Below are 17929 nucleotides of genomic sequence, written 5' to 3' on the forward strand. Positions count from 1 at the left end.
TGTGCAATAAATCAAATGACAGAATTTGGCCCTTAATTTGTCTTAGATTTTAAAATTCAGAATATTAAAGTATGGTATTGTATCAAGCTGCATTTCTCCTCTTTGGGCCACAAAGAGGAGAGCATGTTATAATTTCTAATCTTTGAAATCTTACCTGTATGTGTAAAAATCCAGAATATTGTTAGATGCCACAAAAACATGCAGCATAAATTCTTGTGCTTTGTGTTCTGATACAGCTGGTTGCATTAAAGTGAAGGACTTGGCTGTTCCTGATAAATGGCCAAGAATGAGCTGATCATTTGTATTACTATGGCATTGAAGAGATTTTTTTCAGCGTGGGTGTTTGCAGCTGAAAACTTGAAACTGTATGCTGCATCAAGCAACCAAAATATTTAAGCATGTGTTCAGTGATATGTATGAGCAGTGCTTGCTCCTTCACTCACTGAAACTGTTCTGCATGAAAAATTGATGTGTATATGTAAACAAAGTTTGGGAGCCCACAAGTAGGCTCATAATCAAAGACAAAAGATAAACATGTTGTTTCAGTATTGTGATATTAGCATAAACAACTCTAAAAGTTGTTTGGGGTTGCATTTTTTTTAAATAATTAAAAAGCAGCTGCTAGTTGTGGAGGCTTAAATTCTCACTCCTTTGTAGCCAAAGTTAGAACACAGCATTTTATTGGCTTTAACTTTATAATGGTGAATTGAATTAAAAAAAAAAAGCAACAGAATATTCTTACTCACAGTCTAATCAAGGCCTTCAACGCACTTAGAACATTTTATCAATTTAACTTGACACAATAGTAACATTTTACAGCTATGTTAGCAGTCCATGCTCATTAACTTAATTCTGCTCAAGCAAATCATGTTACTCTGGCATCAACATTAACAAGGCTTAAAAGTGGATGGTCTAAATCATCTCTGCATTTTGTAAGCCAGGGAACAGTCACTGCAAAATCCACTGAGAGCATGCCAAAATAAAATCAGAGGATGTTGGTAAGGAGAGGATTTTCTTGGGGGTGGTGCAGGAGGGAGGAGGAGTTACTCTGAATTACAAATCTATTAGACGTCATTTGAGTCCTTGACCAGGACAAATTTGCAAAGTTAATCTTCGAGGAAGTGTGATTTCTGTTAACTTTTTGCAAAATTCTGTGGAAAATATTTTTGGCAGTAATACTGAAACCTGAGTGTACCAGCTTTGTACTCATTTTTAGAAGAAGTCTTTAAAAGCCGTCTTCTGTGAAGGTGGAAGTCCCATTAAGTCAGGAAATATTCCTTGTCTCTGCTGGGCCTGTGTATGGAACTTGTTATCAGTGGAGGCTTGGCTAGTGCGTTTTTTGGTACCTTTCCTGTTACTGTCCCTTTTAAAAACTCATATAAAAGAACCCAGATAATCACCAATGTAAGTTAAGACACTTCTCTTTCAATCTAGTAAAGTCACTGGTTGCTTCTCATTAGCCATCCTTCCAAATACCTACATTCAATATAGCATAATCAAAGTGTTCATCTACATTTTATATACAACATTTTGGCTACAAGATGGGGGGTTTTTTAAAGTCTATTTAGCAAGCCATTGGTATTGTAACTTACACTGTGAATCTTACAATCAAAAAGCTTAAAATTGCAATGGTATTTGGATGGAAATTTTCAGAGGAACTCAGATATACTGCAGATAATGATCCTGATAATTTGGTATGTAAGGTATTTATCTTTTAATTTCATCTCAAGAACACATTATGAGTCCAACATATCCCTCATTCTCAGGTGCAAGAAGTGCAGTGTCAAATGTCCTAACTATCTAAATACCAAATTTTGTAATTAATCATATTTCTTTGTAAATCTCCTATGGGATATACAGGGTACAAGGTTTGCCTAGCTAGTTATTGAGCCTATGCTATTTTACGATAACATTTGTGCTCTGTGTGCTGGTAAAACATTCCTGAGTACTTCCAGACACAGAATGTAGATGTAAAAACCCTTCTTTTAGTTCTGTCTTGGTTCAAGTTTTAGGCCATTGTGTGATGCAGGTGATGACAGCCTGGCTTAATTACATTCTGCAAAGCTTGCTCCTGCAAGAGAGGAGGAGAAAGGCCTTTTTGCTGTGGTGGGCTCTTCCATCTGCTAGGTTGTTTTAGATAACATCCTGCAGGGCTCAGGTTCCTGCACACCCATTTTTGGGAAAGTGAAGAGAAGCCAGATTTCATTCTAATCAAGTTGAAGTCTCTTCAATGTACATGTCACAAAATGTAGTTCAGTCTAAGCTTTTATCTCTTACTCTCTGGAGTAAGCAGCTGGAACAAGATAATGTTATAAGGAGTGGAAAAAACAGGAGGGAAATGGTGCAAAACGTGAGATACAAGAGGACATTTCTGAGGCAGCCGTTACGTTTATTGTGGCCAACAGACTTCCCATTGCATTAACCTAGCTAGAGGGCTGGAGTGAGACTGTTCATTCTTCTGTACTTTGACTGTAGATAAGTCATCCATATAGGCATTATACATCTCTCCAGTAATTTTCACAGGATTGCTTGGTTGCTTTGTCTGCCCATACCTTAAATGTGAGCCTCATGCATGGAGGGAAGGTTGTATGCAGCAACCTGTCCTATCAGTGGGTAGTTCAGTTCATATAAACTCTCCTGGCTTCACTATCTGCCATGTCTAAAATTACCATTCCCATTAAAAAAAAAAAAAAAAAAAGGCAGAGTTTTTTGGAGGGGCTTTTTATTAGGTTAGTTTTAATTTAAATCAGTTCTGTCAGTTGGGTAGCCACTTGGCCACATGGATGCTTGTGCCAACACAGAGGAGACCTAACTGTGTAAGAAACAAGAGGATGACTGAAGGCAGAGTCTTTAAAGCCAATGATGCAGATAGTGCTTGTGGATTCACCATCAGTGCAAGCATTTCTGCTTCCTAAAGCTCATTCTCAAAGCCTTTGGCCCAAACAGTTTCTCAAAAAATGTAAAAGGGCATGCAGAGGACTTTCCAACAGTCCTATCAAACATGTATAAAGTGACCCATTCATCTTAGTGAATGAGTGTGTTTTAAAGAATGAAGCTTTTTAACGTAAGTCAGAGTGGTAATAGTTCCATTTATCTGCTACAACTGAAAAATCTCAGTACTGCCGTTTGCAAACTGGGGAGGAGACAGATTTGCCCTCACACTAATCTTAATGGCTCTCTGACAGTAATGCAGATATTTGAGGAGGGAGAAGACCAAAAGTTTCTGTTATTTATAGGATTGATGCTTTTGCCATCATTACTTGCTTTTGATTATTAAACTGGAACATTTTCATAATCTAATTTATATTAAGATTCCCAGGATCAGTTACAGGGACATGTTGACTTGGTTTGGCCTTTCTGTTGAGGATCTATGTCTAAAAAAAGGCTCTCCTCCCAAACCACTGCAGTCCTGTGGTAGTTCCCTACACATAGCCATTTAGCTTGTGTCAGATGGTGCCCCACGTTCCACGTCACTGGTCCATAAGTGTGTCTGGACTAAATACTGTGTGACTGTATTAAAGGTAAAGCTGTGATCACAGATAGAAGAGCCACAGTAAAAACTTAAGTGGGTATAAAAATACACTGGAAGGATGAGTTGGATTAACTATTTCTGAAGGGACTGTTTTGAGAAATCCTTTGTCCTAGCAACATTCTGTCACTACCCCTGGGGATGCTGTCCCAAGGAGACAGATCATACCTCTAGACAACCAGAATTCTAAACATCAACATTCCTGGTAGTTTTGTCTCTAAGCAAAAAGTTATGTGGAATTGTAACTATAACCACAGTGAAGAAATGTTGTCTTGATATCACTTTATCTGTCTCAAGTAAATTAATTAATAATATTGTATAAATGGGAGTAGGGCACAAATATCAGATGATGCCAAATGTGCCATCTTGCATCTGACATCTCTTACCATCTTTGGTCAACAATAAATGAGCAGCAGGGCAGAAGACAGCTTTCTGACAAAACATTTACAAAAAGCAACTATGCTTTGCAGTCACAAAGCAGAATAGAAGAGAAATTCCACACAAAGGGAAGTCCACCTTCTTTGGACATTTGTTTGTCAGATAAATCCTGCTCTCTGAAAAGTTTTCTGAGGGGAAAAAACCCTTTACTTGGAAAGTAAACACACTTGTGTTCTTGTGTTCTTTTTTTTTTTTCTGTCAGTTCTTGCTTCATGTCTACCACCTAGTGTTGACATGAACCATTTCCAAGTAGACTGCAAGTGTGCTCTGCAATTCTCTTCTCTGACCTGCTAAGAATTCAGCAAGTTGTTTGCCTCAGTGCTCTTGTGTTGTTCTCACCTGAATATCAGCATTTAAAAACAGATACATATCCTTGAAAGGTCTGCTGATTTTAATGAATTAAAAGTCTTTATTTTTTACTTTCTGGAAGGAGATAAAGGATTTTTTTTGGGTCATTGTACTGAGTGACAGCAAGATTTGGAAAGATTTGTATTGTGCATCATGCAGAATTTAAAGTGAAGTTTGTCATCTCTGCAGTGCTAACTGCTTTCCTCAAGCTAGTATTTCTTCTAAAAGGAGAGGCACACTGCAACAAAAAATACTTTTCAGCTGTTCAGAGTTAGTCCTGGCACATCTGGGAACTTGCTGAGTTACTTCAACTTGCACAGAAAACACATTTTGGGTTTTTTCTTACTAGATGAACTAGTCTTGTGTTAATGAGATGAACTGGTTTATAGGGCATCCAGCAAGAACTGGATTACTCAGAGTAGCATGGAGAAAAGGGGAATCTTCCAGTTGGAATGAGTTATCAAGTCAATTTCAGCCTTGCATTCATGAAACAGAGAAGGTAGAGCAAAACATATAAATTACCCAAATTATTTCAGTACAGTTACTGCAAAAAAATTAAATCATAATTGAACTAAACTTTTAAATGTACTGGTGTGAATTAGGCTTGGGTCACATGTTTTTCTGCTTCACATGTGGAAGGAGAAACCTGTGATTTTAGTGGTGTGGAAATGGTGAGGTCTTCAGCTGATTCAGCATGTTCTATAGGGATACCTGACTGCTGTGATAGCAGGGGCAAACCTTGTACGCCTTCCAAAGACAACACTTCTGAATGCAAGGAATACAATGCAAGTTCAAGGATGTACCTTTGAACCAATCCATTGTAAAGAGAGAGAGAAGAAAGATTCATAAACCAGTGATGATACTAGTATTGTTGGAAATGATAGTTTCGGTGACAGTATTACAAACCAAAGAAGGTTTATACTGAGAAATCAGTGTAAAATGTGAAAAGTGGTAGATAAGCATACACTGAGAAAATTGTATATCCATGTCACTGTATAAATTATCGTGATCAAAAAACTATTATTTTCCAGGGATCTCTCTCCTAACTTCTTAGAATTGTTTTAAAAATGCTAGTCAAATGGCAGATTAAATCCGCCTTGGTGGAAAGTATTTGCCTTCATAATGTCTCTCATGAAAGAACTGACTAGGAAATAATTAGGCATAGAGCAGGAAATAATGCATTATATCCAGTAATATTTTTATGTAAAGTTTTATGAAGAGGGACTTGGATGGAATTTAGGCCTCTGTGTGTAAGTAACCTGGTGGCTCTTGCTGCTGCAATAAGGACTTGACTGTTTGACAACACAGAAAGTTGTTTTGCTGGAATACACTGAAAAAAAAACCCTGCAAATGTAATAGAACATAAAGTACTTAGACAACCACAAAATGAAATAGTGGCTAGTAGGATTTTGCAGAATAAGTTATGGTATGGCATTTGTCTCGTAGCATGTCATGCATGTCATTGTTCCCTGCTCTCTTTCTGTGTTTTCTGTGGGTTACTGGACATAACAGACCCCTTGCTGAGTAAATTGCCCAGTACCTTGACCCAGGGTAAATGCTGGTTAAGGAGTTAAGAGTTGTATTTTCCCCACCAGCCCTGCCTAACCAAAATTCTCCTATGGCTTCAACTGTTTGGTTAATTGCAGAGGACTAACTTGTTAGGAAGACCATGGAGATGGTAACTGGAAATGATGGGATGAAATTTCAACTGCACATGTTTTCTTTGATGAGTTAAAGTATTATTTTCTTTCAATTATGGCTGTTAATTGTGGCATGTAGGTGACCAAGGTAGAGGTCATATATTGACTAACTGACAATCAAAGCTCATAGTAAAAGATTATGATGGAAACTGACACCTTGTTTTAGTGTAAATCACTGAAGGTGATTATATTAAAGGGAAGCAAGCATGTACTCATGTGGGTAACCTATATGCTTAAGTATTTCATTTCATGCTACCTGACAGAATCTATTTGCATGTTAATTTCATAGAAAGTTCATGAAACCAACCTGTTGTATGGCTGATGGATCAGTATACAGCTGTGTTCTGTTGAGGTCTTGCATTTCTTCCTGCTTACAAAGCCTTTCAAACAGTAACTTTTTGCCTTCTGTTACTGTGTGCACTCTCTCTGTTAATAGTTTTTGGAAGTGGAGTATGGTGTTTTCAGATGCACTTTTCTTAAGTGGAACAGGTGACACCTCTGTGGACAAAAGCAAAGTATGTGGTTAGAGTGCACAAGTCAATGAACTGCTGACACTGAAGTTTAGCACATGCTGGATTTTCCTAAAGCTGTTCTTCTGATCTGCTCTTTTGGCAGGCATTGCCTGCTGTTGTATAAGGGATCATTGTATAATGGAGAGTAGGAATGCAGCAGACCCTGTAAAAATCACTTATATCTCAAACTTTCAGTTTTGCCTAGCTACAGCTCTCTCCAAAAGGTACTTTCATAATAGGCAATTTAATCACACAGAGGGATTAAATACAAAGTTAGTACAGTTTGTGGTGGTGAACTAAACAGGTTGAAATAAAAAATGTAATGTTCAGATCTCTTCCTCTGTCTGTAGATATCATTTTAGTATTAAAAATAGTGGTGAGCTCCTTAAAACTAAGTTTTTTGTTCCTCATTGTTTGATTTTATTTAGGGCCTGTCAGTTTTGCAGGAAGAAAAATCAGCTGCTGACCTTCCCCATATCAGATCACATGCCACATATTCCTATCCTTCTCATCATTTTTCTCTCTTCATGGTTCTCTATTCTATCTTGTCTTTGACACACCTGTCTTAACCTGTTTTCTTGTGTACAACACGTTAGACGTGTTTACAGTGTAGTGTAATATGAGGAAATCACATCCATGACTGCCTGTCCCTACTTTCCCTTAAGCAACACAATTGAGACATTTTGTTTTTTAAATACTATGTTTTCTTTTCATATGATTCTTATAAATCAAGTAAGTTTTTTCCTGATGTTTACCTCATTTATACCAGGGATGAGGACTGAAATAAATAAATTGCAATTTTCCTTAGGCCTACATTTTTATCAGAACTCTTCTTTTTGCTGGTTGTTGTTGGTGAGAGGAGAATGGTGGTTTGGAGCTTGGTGTTAAGTTCTAGGATTATGGTTTTTTTAACTGTTTGAATACTGGATATAAGAATCTGGCATCCAATTCAACAGCAGTGTATAGATGCTTTTAAAAGTCAGGGGCTCTTACCATCATTCCATGTTTTTCTCTTGGTACTCAAAGATCCTGTGTTTGCTGTAGCATCTCCCACTGAAACTTAGAAGGGAAGAACAAGGTGACTAAGGCTTTTGTCGAGATTCTCATGGCACAGTCAGTCACACACCAAAAGGTTTTATACTACAAAAGCAAATACCCTAGGACAAGACACATTTATTTGGCAGATGCCTCAAACAGATTAATAACTGAAACTTCTTTTCTGAAAGGTTATTGTTTTACTGGCCACTGCATCAGCATTCACAGATTACACAGTCCTTTCCCAGCATGCTAAAACATAAAACAGCCAGGTTGGTTGTTGGTGTTGCCAACATTCTTGGTGTTGACATATCCCACTCATGGAGAGTAGAAACAAGCAGTAATATATTCAGTTTCTGTATTTGGAAGAAAATGCATGTCTTGAGAATGTGATTGAGCATAAGACTGAGGCAGGGGAGAACTATCATCCCACAGCTCTATGGCTGTCATTCCAGCTGCAACTAATGCACTACTGGTTGATGCCCTTGGATACCACATTAGGGCTCTGATTCTTGACTGAGGACAGCTGGCTTAAGGCTGGTTTCTGCTCAAGCCGTTCACCTGGCCTTTGCTGCAGAAATGGTGCAAGTCCTCAACTAACATTTGTGCTGTTGATAACTATTTAACATATTGAGAACAATCACAACTAGTTCTGCTTTACCTTAAGTCACTGAACCTTAAATTGCAGAGGTTCAGTTACTTCTATGAGTGCACTTAATCTGCCTGGATCAGGGGCAGGTGCCCTGAGGTCTGAAGCAGTTGGCCAGTCACAAGAACACCAGACACAAGATTAGCTTTGTGGTTCCTAGATCAGAAGGTTTTTGATACAAAGATAGAAGCAAACTCTATATTGAAAATTGAATGTGCTTTAGCAAAATTAATAAAATTATTACAAGTGCTCAAATAACCATCACTGTCCTGGATTTCTCTCTCTCGACTGCGGTGTGTATTGCAATAGTATACTTTGGGGTTTTTGGAGTCCAGGCACTTGGCTTGATTGCTACTGACTTCTACAGTTCCAAACAGCATGAGCTTGCAGCACTCTATCCATCAGACTTCACATGCCTGCTGTATGACCTCTAAAACCTGCCATGTGTTCTAGCACGATTTCAATGTAGGTCACTTAGGCTTTCAAAAGCAGATTCTCCAGTAACACTGAATGCTTCAGTGCTTTCACTTTTTGCTAATATTCTCACTTCTACACATCTGTTTAGACCACTTGAGTTTCCTGAGTTTTCCCTATGTGACCATGCAAATACAGCTTCCCCAGTTATTTTCCCTCCCCATTCCTGGCCACACATTTCACATGGCTCAAACATGTGACTTTAGAAAGTTCACTTGAGGCACTTTTTCACATCGCTGAAGTTTTTAGTACCTGATAGGAGACTTGAGCTTTCACATCCCCAGCCTGAGGTTCCCAGAGGCTGTCTTCTTAAGATACAGTCAACTTCATCATAAAATCTCATTTTTCTCCTGGGATTTCCAAGATGCTCATTTTCTTTCTGCAGTGCACGGTATTCATATTTTAGGTTCTTGTACTTTGTGCGACATTGTTTCCAGTCTCTGTCTATACCACGTTTCATTAATCTTCTGGCAATTTCCTCAAATATTTCTTTATTTCTTGTGGCCCCTTCAAGCATTTGTTGTATCTTTTCATCTGACCATATGTTTATCAGAGCCCTAACTTCATTATCACTCCAGTGTTTTCCTGCTCCAGTATCGTTAACTGTAATAACTTTAAAGTGATTTTGTGCTTCTTCTAAGGGAATGTGATTGTCTGAAAATATAAATAAAAAAACAACTAACTGTAAATGCTATAAATGCATGCTAAAGATACATATATGAAAGCATAATTGCAACTGATAATCAGTTAATGATTAATGTTTTATATATTCTAATCTTTTATATATTTTATATATTTATATTTTTAATATTTTCTAATTTTAGTATCTGTACACAATTGTTTTCTCTTAAGTATGCAAAATATGTAGCAAGTGGAATCTCTTGTTTCTCCAAGGCATCTAAAATTCAACATTTTGTGATTATAATTGTGCCACTGTTGTTGTGAAATTAAAGACAGATGTATCCAAGTGTTATGTAGAAAAGCAGTAATCATTAAGCTTTACAAATTAAAATGGCAATGTGCAAATGAAAAGGCTACTTGGGATTCAACAGAAGAAAAAAAATCTTCAGACTCGAAAATAGTCAGAAGTAGGCAGATGTTGCTCATTAGATTGTGTAGAAGGCAAAGTTGAACTACAGTGTGAATACAGGCTTTGCTCATGAAAGGAAAAGAGCTATGAAACTAATTTTTAAGTTTACTAATAAAGCTAGAATGGAATCAGGAGCAGAAAAGTAGAGCTGTGTTTATACAGTAGAGATCTGATTGCTCCAGCTTTGGTACTGAAAATAAAATGTGATTTATTTCATAATAAATGCATGGAAATTCATACTCACCTGTCCCAACCATCTGTTTTGCTACTGGTGTACAAGATCTGTCTTCTGAGGTAGTGCTTATAGAATCATCATCTACAGAAACACACAGTTTTAAATAGATTTGGATTTGGACAACCAAATTGCTAGTATTATTGTCATCCTCTGTAGGAAACACCTATTTCCACCTTAAAGTGTCCTAAGCCCTCAGTCTAACCCATTAGTTATAGAGTTGAAGAATCACAGAATCATGGAATCATTTAGGATGGAAGCACTAATCATTTGGGATGGACTTAACATTGCCAAGTCCACCAGTAAACCACATCCCTAAGTGCGACATCTACATTTAAATCCCTGCAGGGACAGTGACTCCACTGCTCAAGTCCAAGGTGACAGTTCTGCTGTGTTCCCTCCTTACTTCACCAAGAACTGAAAACACTGCCATTTTGTGACTGTGGTTGCCAAGAGGCTCCAGCCACCACCAGTCCTTCACTGTACACAAACACCAGGTCCAGTGGGTACCTTCCCTAGTTGGCTCCTTCATCAGCTGTGTCAGGCAGTTGTCAGCTACACACTCCAAGAACCTTCATGGGCTGTGTCCTCTGCTGTGTTGTATTTCCAGCAGATATCTGGTCACCTGAAGTCCCCCCCAAGGGCCAGTGACTGTGAGACTTGTCCCAGCTGCTTATGAAATATTTCAGCTGCCTCTTTGCCCTGGTTGGGAGGTCAAACACAGACTCCCACCAGGACACCTGCCTTGTTGCCTTCTCCTGATTCTTACCCATACATCCTCAACACTATTGTCACCATCATGAGCTCTAGACAATGAAACACTCTCTAACATGCAGGGTACCCCACAGTCTCTCCTTCCTTCCCTGTCCCTTCTGCAAAGTTTATAGCCATCCCACTCCATCCCACAGTGGGCGATGTCGTAGACTAATTATCTTCAATACTGGTTTTGGTAAAGGGTAGAAATAAATATTCCTTTTATGTTATGAAAAGCTGAGTGCTTACTTAGGCTCTGTCAGAAATAAAGATTCTTTGTAAATAGCATATTCATTTGATGTGCTTTCTATAATGGTACTTGCCAATATATGCACAAACTAGTGCTTGGAATTCATATTTGTTCTATAACTTGTTGTCTCTTCAGTCATTTGGCAAACACTTGTTTTTCATAAGCTGTGTGCAAGAATATATTTTGTACCTGTGGAAAACTTGGACATCATACTCTCATCAGCATGTGTATGTGATTTACTTGGGATACTAGAAAAAAAATGGGTTTTCTCATTAACAGGCACCCTATAACTCTTGAGAAAATTCTTGCGTTTTCCTTAACACCAGCAGCTGTTGGATGGAAATGGGCCAAAACAGAGCTGTAGGTCTACTCCTAGGTTCTTGAGAGATTCCTTTCTTTTTCAAACCATTAACCAGCCTCCCCATGGCTTCCATTTCTGTGCTCATTCTCTCAATCATACTGGCTCTCTGATCTCTTCCTGTCTTTGGCAGTGGCACTTGTGTAGTGCTGACTTGCATGATTACTGTGTTCAGTTGGATATTATATGATAGGGAGTTTGTGTTTATGAGGCAGTCAGCTGAGCTGCATAACATTTTATTCTTCACTTTGCATTCGTGTGACCTTGCTATGTCTCAGCTTTCAGGGTCACAGATTTACTTTATCCTCAGTGTCACTTGTGTTCTTGTGTGTCATTGTTATGATGGCATTGCTCTGATGTCCTCAGTGTCCCTGCAGTTGTCTTTCACGATCAAGATCAGCCAATGCAAGCAGTTGTAAAGGGTGTCTAGCATAGGATGTCTCAACATCCAAACTACAGATAACATAATTGCTGCAAAGGAAGCTCTTGCCTGGAATATGCCTGATGCATACAATAGAAATATTCTTATGGTAGAAACTTTCAAAGGCCAAAGAATTTCTGTTCAGACAATGACTGAAATTGATTTTTTTTTTTCTATTAACTTCTGCATACAAACAGCATTACTGTAATGAATATTTTGATCCAGGGTGTCAGGTCACTGTATTTCAATGCCATCATGATTTCCTCTGATGTCTTTTTTTCATTATAATCTATGGTTTTATGCTCATTTATTCCAGAATATTAGTATCCCTGCTGTGTTCTAATGTTAAATTTTAACATTTTAAACAAAACAAATCTTCTCCTGATCACTTATCATCGAATATATGATATCTGCATATTGCTGAGGTGCTGATTTCAGTTTTATATTTAAAACAGTTCAGAATATATATATGAAAATTGCTTGATAGTAAATCACCTAATACTTAATGTGGTCATGAATAGTTTGAAAATACAGATGATGTATAAAATGTTCTGAGTTTCTGAGACAGCTATTTACCTTTCCATTTTATCCTCTCTAGCAACTGTGTAAGAAAAACCATATTTGTGTCACAATCAATTGCAGACTAACCATACTCATCATAAAAAGGAGCATGTTGTCTGGGAAAATAAGATTTTTTTATAATTATGGGAAGGATAAATAAGTGTTCATACATTTCTGCACTATGAAATCAAACAAAACCCATAATTTATCATAACCTAGAAGTAGAACAAGTATAATTTGCTGCAATAACACATGAGCCTTTCGAATCTGCAATGCCCAGTAAAGTAGAATGTCCTGTTAAAACTATCATGACAAAGTCCTGACCTACCTATATCAATTGTCTCCTTCTTTATTTGTGTAGCTTCCAGAGCTGCTGGTGTGGAGTTGGCTAAGTCCCCCTCATCTTCTAGGATTTCTGTAAAAAACAATAATTTACAGAGTTCTTATTAACTAAACACGTCTTGAGTGATGTCTTGAGAACCACCTACTCAGAATGCTGCTGATAACTACTGTTAAAGATTTCCTCTCTTAATACATTAAAGCTGCCATTTATCTGCAGTAATAGGCTTAAGAACAGAGTGTACATGCTTATGAAGTAAATCCAGAACATCACATAACAGCTGCAGTACATAAGTTTATGGGTTACGTGTGCAAACTCTTAAGTTATTTTAACCTGGATCAGAATTTGTAGAATGGTTCACTGATGGTGGGTGTAAGGTATCTAGTTACTGACAAATGTTCGTGCAGCAGAACAGGCAAGACAGTGACTTGCATCAAGGGTGTAATGTATACTGAAATTATTGAAAGACTCCCAAGTGACTGATGCTAAGAGTGTTTGAATTAGCCCCAAAAAGGAGCAAGGGACCCTGACACATCAGAGTGCTGTGATTAGACAATTGATCTGTAAGGCTGCTTGCCTAATGGAGAGAATGTACTAAAGTCTGTCCCGAGATCATCTCTGCTGCTGCAGTTTGCAAGGGTTTACATCACACAGCTGGGTGACAGAGGTGTCCCTGGGCTCCCTTCCATAGGGAGGAGATCTCCACTCCTCTGCCATTGGCCCGCTGGTGTTAAGGGAAAATTCCACCCCTCTGCCCTAGGACAGAGGTATGGGCAGGTGGATGATGCAAGTGGTCTTGCTGATCCTTGCTTCCCGGTGAGGACACTGCTCTACAGAGATTAAATGGTGAAGGCCACATTCTGCATCAATGCCAGCAGTTTTCTGGCTCCCAGCCTGTTCTCAGTCCATTCAAGAATATTGCCCCTAAACATTGAGCAATAAAGTTTAATCTAGAGCCATTTTATTAAAAATTACCCCCAGATCAATACAGCTTTGTTTGCATCAGGTGTTCTTTATGATGTCACTAGCATCACGTGGTTGTGTTTTTTTTTTTTTTTTTTTTTTTTCTGTATGATGTCACTAGCATCACGTGGTGGTTTTTTTTTTTTTTTTTTTTTTTTTTTTGTGAGCCAGGAATGTGGGTAGGGAGTCTGGCTTTTTTTCTAAGGCACTTTTCAGAGTTTTGGAGGGAGGGCACAAGAACAGTAGGACTGAGCCAAACAGAACAAGCCATCGACAGTTTCTGGCATGGATAAAACACAGTGACTCCATCTGAATTGTTAGTGAAGCTATAGACAGTTGCCAGCAAATATGCTTAATCTCTACTTTGTGTTTGAAACACTGCTCACAAGGCCACCCGAGCAATGCTGTCACAGTCTTTCCTTTCACCCACTCAGACTGATACAAGCTCTGTTCTCTTTTGGCACTCTGTCAGCATCTTAATTATCTTGTTTTCTGGCTCACAAGGCAAGATTAGTAATTTGTCTCCTAATCCTTACTCTCATGTGTGTCTTGAATAGTGTAAAAGGGAATTGGGATATGTTAAAACTAGGGAAAATATTCAGTGTGTGGCTTATGTTTACACTCCAACAATTTGCAAAGTTGCTGCTCTGTCATACATACTATGAGAGTGGATACAGAAAACTGTGGGTGCTCAGTTAAGACTTTATGTCTGCAGCCCAAATATGCCTAGGCTAAGGCAGTGAATAATCAAGAACTTTGGGTTTGCACTTCTCTGAAACACTGCTTACCACTAGCCTGGGGCATATGCATGTAAACATTATCTTTTGACTTTATACCTATACATTTTAAAATTCCTTGCACACAGCAGCAAGTGCTCAAGCCAGTGTTAAGTGCCTGAGTATGTACCTACTTAAGATCTTAGCTTTAAACAACAGGTTTTTAAAAAGCCCTTGCTGAGGAATGTATCTTGGAAGTGTCACTACTTACTCCACATTTGTTCTGAGAGGGACATATAGTAAATTGTATGGAGTATCAAAACTCCTAATAAAGACAAGGAAAGGAATTTGTTTTACATAAAGTACTTGCTGTAGGTATTTTTAAGAACATCAGCCTACTGGTATTTCTTAGAAACCTGTTTTCATCTCCACTGTTGTTCCCTAGCACTTCAATTTTAATCAAACACTATACATACACTTTGTGGTCGTACTGCTAATTCTGACACAAGTGAAATGTACATGGAGTTTGGACTGACAGATTGCATAGATTGAAGTAATTGGCTCTTCTGAACAGATTTGTTACTTTTAGTAACAACTAAAAGTGATCCCACGAAACTGAAAACATCAGTGAAAATGACTAAATAAGGTTTTATTTGCAGATCGATTCAGTGTGGGGGTATGTTTTGCCAAAAGAGAGCCACCCGCAGTGTCCCCAGCCTATCACAGGATGCTTTAGCTGAAAAACCACGGGCTGGGGACTGTTGTGGTCCTTCTGCTCCCCCAGCTGGGCAGTGCTGACAGCAACATGTCAGGAACTAGGACAGGCTGTGCAAGGAGCTGTGAGGGTTTATTTACCTTTGTCTTCTCCTTCTCAGGTGGGCATCTGCTGCTCTTTGAATAGCAAATTCATATGGGCAGAGGAGAAAAACAATACCATGGCACATCAAATAACTAGTTGTTCTTCTGAAACTGGTGTATTTGTCTTTTGACTAACACCACCTTAGTATTTTTCTTACAAAGGTATGGCAAACCCAGATAGGCTGTTTATAAAGACTGGCAGTGGTGCGTGTTACTGTGGCTCCTAACTCAGATTCATGTGTAAGAACATGAGAAGCACATGCAGTCTGAAGCAGCTCGTGCATCTTCTGTGCATTTACGCAACTGCAGTTGCTAGAAAGCAATGCCTGCCCAGCTAACTCATACATATGTGTATGAATATGAGCAAGTGCATATACAGCTCTGGCTGCAGAGTAGATTAACTGCATATACTGATAAGGAAGATACCCAGATATGAGTTTAACAGAATTTCTAAATTCTCATTTATGCCAAATTGGGATTTTCTACAGATCTTTTTTCAAGGCACACAAATACCTATAAATTTAATAATTCCATGCCTGAAATACTTTTCTACAAAAGTTCTGTTGAATATGCAGGAGCTTTTAAAATAAGTCACATCCTAAATGCCAATGATTGTGATACATTACTCATATCAAACAACCAATGTAATGTATCAGTGCCTTTTCACTATTTATCAGCGTGTGTATTTATGAGTACAGAGCCACATACAATCTCTTTACTTACCAGTTTCTCACTTCAAAATTACTTGGACTGTCTAGGAAAGGCATGTACCACAATTAGAGAAAAAAGGGTGTCTATGATACTGTAATGTAAAAAGTGTGCATCTTTTCTCTGCTTTATGCAATACCTATTTATGTCACCATGAGTAAAATTAAACACTAGGTGTATTTTACCACCTGCAAAAAAATTATTTGAGTGTGTATTATTTGTTTTGGAATGAGAGAAAGAATTTTGCAAACTGAACTTGTTTGTTGGTTTTGCCTTGGAGTGTGGTTTTGATTTTTTCCCCACAGATGTTTGTAAAATAGTCTTAAGAGTGGATAGGCTGAGCCACAGACACGTTTGAACCACTCGCTATTTTAATTTTTCCCCACAAAATCATACTGCATTTACAATTACCCAGAAACAAAGACACTATGAAATTAAAATACACATATTTGAAAAGGGAGATGGTAACCAAGGTAAACCACAGATATCTTCACACCTACACTTATCTTAAATAACAGAAATTTGTACTCAGAACTTCACTAGAAATATTCATTTAACGTAATTTTAAATAGCTTGTTTGGAAGGCTGCAGTCCAAGAAGTTACAATATTATGTAGCACCAGGTGGTTGAAAACTGCCAGATGACAGTTAAGGAGCACTGCTGAATCATTGCATTACTACAGTGTCTTACCACTGTCCATGTGTATGTAGTAATTTTACTTGTCAGTGGGAAGAAATTGAATTTAATACATTTTTTAAGCAGTCTTAACTGGATTCCACGAAATACTGTTTATTTCTTTCATATTTGTCTCTCTGAAAATGAGGTATCTATAGGCAATGCACTTGTCATGACAACCTGTTTTTCTCCATGGAATGTGTCAAGTGCCCATGGTGAGCGGGTAAAAGGTCACTTTTCTTTTTAATTTGTTAGTAAATTTAAATTTAATAATGTAATTGCTATTGAATATAAAAAACAGATTTAATCTAATTTAATTTGATATTAAAATCTTTCCAGTTCACATTATACCATTTAAAATTCTGTAAGACTACTCCTTAATGCTTAATTTAGACCATGTTCTGCCTCACACTACTGAAAGAGAACATGAGGTGCTCTGTTGTGGACAATAAAACCTGTCAGCCTGAGAGGCTTTCATTTTTCTCCAGCTGAAACTTCTGCTTCCCATGAAATTTGTTTTCAGATGTAAACCATAATATTTCTTTGTAAAGAGCAGAGCATATGACCTTCATGTTCAGTGAGACTCCTTAATGAAGTTTTCATCCCCTGACCTGAGCATTTACACCATTATATCCTGATCACGTATTGTGAAAGAGATGCTCTATTAGTTCATGCCCAGGAGACTGAACAATTCTAATCCTTGGGAACAACATATGTAAATGTACATGCAGTAGGACATTGTACTCAACTTGCTTAAACCAGTAGTTTCTTCTCTATATTCTGCGTCACAAGTCTTTGAAATGATTACTTACTGGACTGATTTTATCTAATTTAGCAGGACATTGTAAATGTGTACATAAGTACGTGATTGTTATCTCTATGACATTATCTCTTGCTTTTAGGTTTTTTAGGTCTCTGAATTTTCTACTTGTAATTACAATTTGGGCTTACTTTAGAAATTAATTTTAATTTACTAAATTTAGGTATTTATATAAAATAGAAGACTTTTCAGATTACCTGAATCAGAAACTTTCTTTATATCTGCAACCTGTAGATCTTCTGATGTATTACTAACAGAGTCCTCTTCACCTGTGTCTCCAGGCATTTCTGTGTAAATAATGCTCAGTTAATTATGGCACCAAATTTCTATACTTTGTAAGAACAGCTGTGGTGTGTCAAATTAAAAAGTCCATCCAGCCACAGATGCTCTTTACTTCAGCAGGCAAAGTAGATGTATTAGCAAAATATCTAGAAACGGCAACTGAAGAGTGAATCTTCCCACAAAATGTTCTCACAGTTTTCAGCCAGACTGTCTTGTG

General features: G+C 37.9%; 2 protein-coding genes across 2 annotated transcripts in view; one reads left to right on the top strand and one right to left on the bottom strand.

Annotated features, from left to right (window-relative positions):
- Positions 1-17929, bottom strand: part of PAICS (phosphoribosylaminoimidazole carboxylase and phosphoribosylaminoimidazolesuccinocarboxamide synthase) — a 40449-nt gene that overhangs the window by 13105 nt on the left and 9415 nt on the right. Inside the window, exons 3-8 of the mRNA XM_041402968.1 lie at positions 17628-17717; positions 12679-12765; positions 10020-10091; positions 8938-9339; positions 7521-7586; positions 6323-6513 (exon numbers count right to left, since the gene is read on the bottom strand). Of these exons, the coding sequence (XP_041258902.1) occupies positions 6323-6513; positions 7521-7586; positions 8938-9339; positions 10020-10091; positions 12679-12765; positions 17628-17717 (908 nt within the window). The remainder of the gene's footprint in view (positions 1-6322; positions 6514-7520; positions 7587-8937; positions 9340-10019; positions 10092-12678; positions 12766-17627; positions 17718-17929) is intronic.
- PPAT (phosphoribosyl pyrophosphate amidotransferase) overlaps positions 1-17929 on the top strand; it is a 42096-nt gene that overhangs the window by 2648 nt on the left and 21519 nt on the right. The window lies entirely within an intron of this gene.

The sequence above is a fragment of the Onychostruthus taczanowskii genome, unplaced genomic scaffold (assembly GCF_017590055.1).
Source record: "Onychostruthus taczanowskii isolate IOZ18803 unplaced genomic scaffold, ASM1759005v1 scaffold2, whole genome shotgun sequence".
Lineage (NCBI taxonomy): Eukaryota > Metazoa > Chordata > Aves > Passeriformes > Passeridae > Onychostruthus > Onychostruthus taczanowskii.